Raw genomic sequence first — 7257 nt, forward strand, 5'->3', positions numbered from 1 at the left:
GACTCTTATCTCCAATAAACCACCAGAAAACTGGAAGTGGCACTGTGGCTCAAGTGGTAGAGTGCTCGCCTTGAGCTGATGAGCTGAGCGACAGCGCCCAGGCCCAGAGTTCAAGCCCCACGATCGGACCCAAAAAGAAAAAAAGTAAGGAAAGATGATCAGAAGCCTGGTGCTGGTATAATCCTCTAATCCTGGCTATTCAGGAGGCTGAGATCTGAGGATCATGAGTTAAAGCCAGCTCAGGCAAGAAAGTCCATGAGATTCTTATTTTCAATACTCAGAAGAAGCCAGAAGTGGCTCTGCGGCTCAAGTGGTAGAGCACTAGCCTTGAGCAAAGAAGTTCAGGAATAGCATCCAGGCCGAGAGTTCAAGCCACAGGCCCAGCAATAAATAAGTAAATTAATTAATTAATTTTAAAAAATCTAAAAAGGAAAGTGAGCAGACGTTCTGACTCTTTTTGAGAGAGAATACATTATAATACCTTTATCAGTGGTCACACAAAATCACATTGAACCTAAGTTGAATCCACCTGCTACTTAGTAGGATTGGTAGAGAACAGAGGGAGGTATGGAAGGACACCACAGAGATGCTTCACAAAATCCTACAATCAGACAGAAGAGCGTTGGAAAGCTTCTTAGGGAAACTCCATGCGATCACAAGCTAGCTTCTACCACAAGTGAATCGAACAGACAATTCAGCCTTAGAAGGAAGAATCTGTCAGTGAAAGACAGAGCTCCGTGGACATGCGTGAAGCATGGGCTTCACTTGGATTCTGGCTTAGCAAGGAGATCCGTTGAGACACTTACAAACATCATTGGTAATTCACACGCCAAACGCTGCTTCTATCAGTGAATCAACATTTCCCTTCGATAGTGAGAAAAGGATTGTTCTAGCTATCCACATGGTCCAGAGCGCGCTGGGGACAAGCTGAGTGAGCTGCTGAGCATCCTTGGTTCTCAGCCTTCAGTTGGGAAAGCATCCATGTTTAGCGGAGGAGGTTTCCATCGACACATCAAAGGGTGCATCCAGGAGGTGGATAGCGAGATCGCAGGATGGGTTGAGATTAGTCACACAAAAGAACAGAGCCTCATCCTGTCTAGAGACAGGATGTGTGTGTAATGTCACACACTCAGGATCCTGTGGCTTTGCTGTCTAACACACACCAGCGGTTTTGCGCTGGCATCAAGTTTTCTCAATACACATCATCCAGTCGTACTTCCCACACCCACTTACAGCTCCCATTGGCGCTATAGCCCCCCGAAAACGAATGTTTAATGGTATTTTGAAAATTATTCTTTTATTCTGATGTCATAATGGTATTATGGTTATGTTTTGCTTAAGCAAAACCAGTTTTATCTTTTGTAGGTGTATATTGAGATGTTTATGTCCAGACTTGGCTTTGAAATGTCAGTTGATCATGCTCCTTGGTTAGAGTTACTAATCAACAGAGGATGGTTGTTGATGCTGGGTGTATTTATTCTGCCTGTGTTTGAAGTTTCTATTCTTCAAGAGTTTGAGAGGGAACAAACCTACTGCTCTCAGTTGGGTTATGTCCCAGGAGAGGTGAGCCTAGATGCTGACAGGAGGAAGAGTATGGCAGATTCATCAAGGACGTGGAAGCCATCAGGGCCTGGGAGAGACTGCTGGGCAGAATGGGAAGCAATGGCGGGAACCTCAGCCCTCCCTCCACAGACGGCAGCCAGCACACCCAGCTTCTCCTCACGTGGGTTCCTCTGTCCCCTTCCAGCTGGTCTGTGGGGAACTGGAGCGCCTGCAGCCGGACGTGCGGCGGGGGCACACAGAGCCGACCCGTGCGGTGCACACAGCGAGCGCGCTACCACGCAGAGCCCGTCCCCGCCAGCCGGTGTCCCCAGCCTGCGCCCTCCAGCCACCAGGCCTGCAACTCTCAGAGCTGCCCACCCGCGTGGAGCACGGGGCCCTGGGCGGAGGTAAGCAGGCAGGGTTGACAGGGGTGGGGTCAGGGTGTAGGTAGGCACCGGCCACAGAGGTGACTGGACTGTGTGGACGCTGGTGGGGTCTGCCTCCTCCACCCCCCACCATGGACTGTGGAAGCCGTCTCCAGTTGACCTTGTTTTCTCTGGCAGTGCTCTCGGACCTGCGGGAAGGGGTGGAGGAAGAGGACTGTGGTGTGCAAGAGCACCAACCCTGCTGCCAGAGCACAGCTGCTGCCCAGCACTGCCTGTGACCCAGAGCTCAAGCCCAAGACGCAGGAGGCCTGTCTGCCCAGGCGCTGCCACAAGCCCCGAAAGCTGCAGTGGCTCGTGTCCGCCTGGTCCCAGGTCAGTGCTGGACTGTATCGTGTCCGCCTGGTGTCAGGTCAGTGCTGGACTTTATGGTGTCCGCCTGGTCCCAGGTCAGGGCTGGACTGTATCGTGTCCGCCTGGTCCCAGGTCAGGGCTGGACTGTATCGTGTCCGCCTGGTCCCGGGTCAGGGCTGGGCTTCAAGTAAGCACCCCCCATATCTCGTCCTTCTCCACTGTCCAGGTTCAGTCTCCTCTTCTCTTCTGGGTCTTCTCATGTGGTCCAAGTGTCTGGAGTTCCCTCTTGGACACTGGCCTCCGAGTCCCGTCCTCCGAGCATCTCCCCACCACTGTCTGTGCTGTCCTGTCAGTCCTGTCCAGCGGAGGGGTAGAGGGTGGGCAGGTGTGAGTCAGAGGTGGTACCCCTTACTTCTGTGATGCCCAGAGCAGCGCTGGGCGATGGTGCACAGTCAGGGTGCGTGTGCTGCGGGCGTTTCCTCACCGGCCTCTGCATCTGCCTCCCCAGTGAGCATGCGCTGCCCATCCTCCTGACGAAGGACAAGGCTTTCCATCTGCTCCACCCAGGGCGGCAGCCTCACGTGGCCGGACCACAGTGGGAGGGTTTGGAGCCCTGAGCGCTCCCTGCCCCGCTTCAGCAAGTGAGCCCAAAGGGCACCACAGTGACCGTGGGGCCCGGCCCCGTGTGCGGGCTTCACGGAGGAGCGGGAGCCTCTCTCTGTGTCCTGGGCTGGGCCTCCGCATTCCCGCAGCCGTCACAGCGGAGCCCGGCCCTGCTCAGCTCCGGGGGTAGGCCGCAGAGTCCTCATGCACCTCCACTTCCCCAGACTGCGTACAGACCCGGGAGGAGCTGGAGGTTCACTCCACTCTGGAGTCGAGTGCCTCGGAGGACCGGGTCACTCTCGGTACCTCCCACACATGTGCACACGTGCACACACATTCTTCCACACGGGTCTGAGTACACGCAAGGCCCCGCTGGCAGTCCAGGGGTCTACGAGAAGTTGGAAGCGGGAGCTGGTGCTCCTGCCCCGCTCTGCTCACTGTACCCACCGCGGTCTCGTGGTTCTGGGGGCTGCGCAGCACCACCAGTCTCCCTGGCATGGATCAGGAGCATGGGGGGCTGAGGCCCCTCTCGGCCCCCCCCCGGGGATCCAGACGAGCCTGGCTCACCCAGTTGCAGGCCTGCCCGCAGAAAGCACTTGTCCCGGAGGCAGGAAGGCCCACACTGCAGGCTGCCTTGGCGCACAAGCGGGGTTCCCTCCTTGGGGCTCCTTCCCAGGCAGCAGCCGGGTTCAGGGAGGCCTGGTGCCCCCTGGGCGGTTCTGCCTGTGCCTGTGCTGCGGGCCACATCACACACCCTTTGAAGCGTCAGCGTTCACTGCAGGGCCTGGGTGACTGCCTCACTGACACCTGGGAAAAGAAAGCTCTAGAATTACTTTATGGTTTTAGACTGTCCTGCTCCCATCTCCATCCCACTTGAACCTCCGAATCATCCCTTCCTTCTCTTCTGCTTGCGTCCTCAGATAGGAGATTTCTATGTAGCCCGGGCTGGCATTGAACTCCAGATTCTCCAGCCTTGGCTTCTTAAGTCTAGCCTTGTAATTGTGTGCTGCCAGGCCTGGCCTACAAGCTTTCTTTTCTTTCTTTCTTTCTTTTTTTTTTTTTTTTTTGTCGTGGGGCTTGAACTCTGGCCCTGACCGCTGTCCCTCAGCTCTTCAGCTCAAGGTGAGCACTCTACCACTTGAGCCACAGCGCCATTTCTGGTTTTCTAATGGTTTATTGGAGATAAGAGTCTCATGGACTTTCCTGCCTGGGCTGGCTTTGAACTTCGATCCTCAGATCTCTCAGCCTCCTGAGTAGCTAGGATGACAGGTGTGAGCCACCAACACCTGGCTTAATCTTCCTGTTCTTTAAAAAAAAAAGATGTGGTGACGCCTTTTCCTCAAATGGCGATGTGTGTATTACCTGTTCATCTGATATCATCAACGATGTGTGTATTACCTGTTCATCTGATATCATCAGGGGAGATTTTGATCACTGGTTTTGCAAAAAAAAAAAAAATCTAAGAATCCCTTTGTCCTTTATCTTCAGTGCTCTGTGACGTGTGAAAGAGGAACCCAGAAAAGATTCCTGAAGTGTGCCGAAAAGTACATTTCCGGCAAGTACCGGGAGCTGCCCTGGAAGAAGTGCGCCCTTCTGCCGCAGCCCAGCCTGGAGCTGGAGCGCACCTGCGCCCTGCGGCCCTGCACCCAGCCCCACCCCCACGCGGCGCGAGGCAGCTGGTTTGCCTCGCCCTGGTCTCAGGTAAGAAGCTGTGGATGTTTGAGATGGGATGGGCACTGCTTGCTGCCTGGAAGCCAAGAGCTGGCCCCAGCAGGGGTGGGGTCCCACCAGGCCCCATTCTTGCTGTGGGCACCGCACGCCCAGCACAGACAGAGCCCACATCCGCTGAAGCCTCCGTGGAAGGAGATGACGTGTTCTTGACAAAATCTGGGCAAATTCTCCTAGCGATTGGTGTGAACGGGAAGAAATAGAGGATCTAAAATAAATCTACGGCTGTCTGTAGGTTGAGCACAGCTCTTTTCTCTGGCCCTCCCCATTGCCCCGGGGAACTTCAACTCTGCACACACCCCACCTACCATGGATGATCAGTAATGATCAGCGCTATTGATTTAAACCCCAGCCCAGTTGGGAAACTGAGATGAAGCAGACTTAGTTATTTGTGTACGCATGTATGTGTTCGTGTTTGTTTGGAGATTCGAGGGATTGAATTGGGGACCTTCCAGTAAGCAAGTGCTCTACCACCTGAGCCACAGCCCCGTCCCAGTGCAGCAGTGCTCAGAGCCCAGGGTTCTGACCTCAGCAGTGCATGAACTCACAGGTGCGTTCACAACTTGGCAGATTGAGAGTCAATGGAAGCCTGAGGAGTCGGGGCGGGTTGGTAGAAGCGGGGTGCTGAGGACACGCCCTTGAAGCCGTCTTCCAGCTCCATCCTCTCCCCCTTTCTCACCATGAGGTGAGCACATTCGCCTCAGCTCACACTCCTCTCCCACGCTGTTCTGCCTGCCACGGAGGTAGAAGCCGGCCACCCCTGGACGGGGGCCTCAGGGAACCTCAGCGAACATGAACCCAAGTAAACCCTACTTCTTTTTAAGGTCATTTTCTCAGGTGTTTTGTCAGAGTGAAAGAACACGATAACACATTCTCCCAAAGGTATTTAAGACAGAAATTATTTAAATTATTGGAGCAGGAGGTATCTAACACAGGCCCCTTGCAAATATTTCCTTTCATCAATGGACAGAAAAGCATCAACCCCATACTTCTTTTTTTGGGGGGGGTCTGGTCGTGGGGCCTGAACTCTGGGCCTGGGCGCTGTCCCTCAGCTCTTCAGCTCAAGGCTAGTGCTCTACCACTTGAGCCACAGCGCCACTTCCGGCTTTTTACTTTTTGCTTATGTCGTGCTGGGGAATCGAACCCAGGGCCTCAGGCATGCAAGGCAAGTGCTCTACCACTGAGCCACCTTCCCAGCCCCAACCCACACATCTTTTCTAGGAGACCTCCCTTTCTTTTCTTGTTACTACACTGTCTTCCAGCCACATGAGCTAAGAGCTTTCTGAGGAGCAAAGGCAACGCTGTCTCTCCCGTGAGAAATGTAAGTCAGACACAAGGAGGAGAAACTGGGGCTTCTAAAGTGATTCTCGTCCCAGTATCTAGCTACCGAACTGACTGTTCAAATGCAAAAACTTCAGTCACATTTAGAATGAGGAAAACAAGATATAGCAATATTTAATTTAAACGCCAGCTTAAAAAATCTACTTGTTTTCAGTAGCTTGTGCCACTGAAATACCCAGTCTGGGTGATACGTGATTTTTATCAGAGACCGTGGCTCATCAGATTCTGAGGCCACAGCTTTTTTAAACAGGGTGAAAAGCCACAGGGTTTTATTTGGTGTGAGTGCTTTATGGCCTGGGCTGGGCCCTCCCCATGTGGGAGGTGGTCAGCGGCAGTGGATGGTCAGTGCCTGCTGACCTCGGCCAGCAGACGGGTTTACTCTACAGCAGTTACAGGTTGTCATTCCTGGGGTTGGTGCTGCACATGTCACCACGGAGGACTGGCTCAGATCACAGCTATCTCCTAGCTGAGCAGCAGGTGGCTCCTACGCTCTGGTCTGGGAACAGCTTAGGATGGCCACGTGCTGCAACCTGTGCCGGTCCACATGGCAGAGGTGCACATGTCGGTGCTGGGGCCTGTCTCACCCTCCAGCTTCTTAGTAGGATGGTGGACAGATGGACCTGGAGACCCGAGGGTATGAAGGACAAGTTCCCATGTTACAGACGACACATGTGATTTCCCACCCTGGCCCCTAAGACTGCAGTCCTGAGTCCTGCACACATGCACCCGCTATGCATAGGTGATTGACAGATGCAGGCCCGGTACGGCCCTGGACCCTTCCCTGCCGTCACCCGCCGGTAATGCCCGCACCTGCCTTCGGCACTGACGGATGAGGCTGCCATCCTCACCCTCTGCATGCAGGAGATCCAATAACCAGCTGGTGTTGCGTCAGAAGCACAGACCCATTCAGGTTTAAAGCCATTGAAGTTTGTGCAACTCCATCTTTGAATTGTGTTGGCATTTGGTCTCTGGGAGAGTGGGAAGAATTCAATGAGTAGAAGCTCCAGATTTAGCATATCCAGGCCAGCAGGATAACGGTAAAGGAACTTAATGAAGACTCCCAATCAAGGCTTAGCCGCAGAAAATAAAAGTGTGAGACCTTGGCCTCCAAGAACAAGCCTGTGCCTCTGTACGGACTGTCCTCTGGTGCCCGCAACACATCAGGGGCATGCAGGGAGTCCCTGTGGTTATGATCGAATCGGACGAGGATCAGTGCGGCTGTCACCACCTAGACTAGCAACCACTGTGCTCCACCTAGACTAGCAACCACTGTGCTCCACCTAGACTAGCAACCACTGTGCTCCAC

The 7257-nt window shown here is 54.0% G+C and overlaps 1 protein-coding gene across 1 annotated transcript in view; it reads left to right on the plus strand.

Annotated features, from left to right (window-relative positions):
• The window catches only part of Adamts16 (ADAM metallopeptidase with thrombospondin type 1 motif, 16), a 99799-nt gene that overhangs the window by 89822 nt on the left and 2720 nt on the right, over positions 1 to 7257 (plus strand). The window contains exons 18-20 of the mRNA XM_013013835.1: positions 1748 to 1949; positions 2106 to 2300; positions 4371 to 4583. Of these exons, the coding sequence (XP_012869289.1) occupies positions 1748 to 1949; positions 2106 to 2300; positions 4371 to 4583 (610 nt within the window). The remainder of the gene's footprint in view (positions 1 to 1747; positions 1950 to 2105; positions 2301 to 4370; positions 4584 to 7257) is intronic.

The sequence above is a fragment of the Dipodomys ordii genome, unplaced genomic scaffold (genome assembly GCF_000151885.1).
Source record: "Dipodomys ordii isolate 6190 unplaced genomic scaffold, Dord_2.0 Scaffold21, whole genome shotgun sequence".
Taxonomy (NCBI): Eukaryota; Metazoa; Chordata; class Mammalia; order Rodentia; family Heteromyidae; genus Dipodomys; species Dipodomys ordii.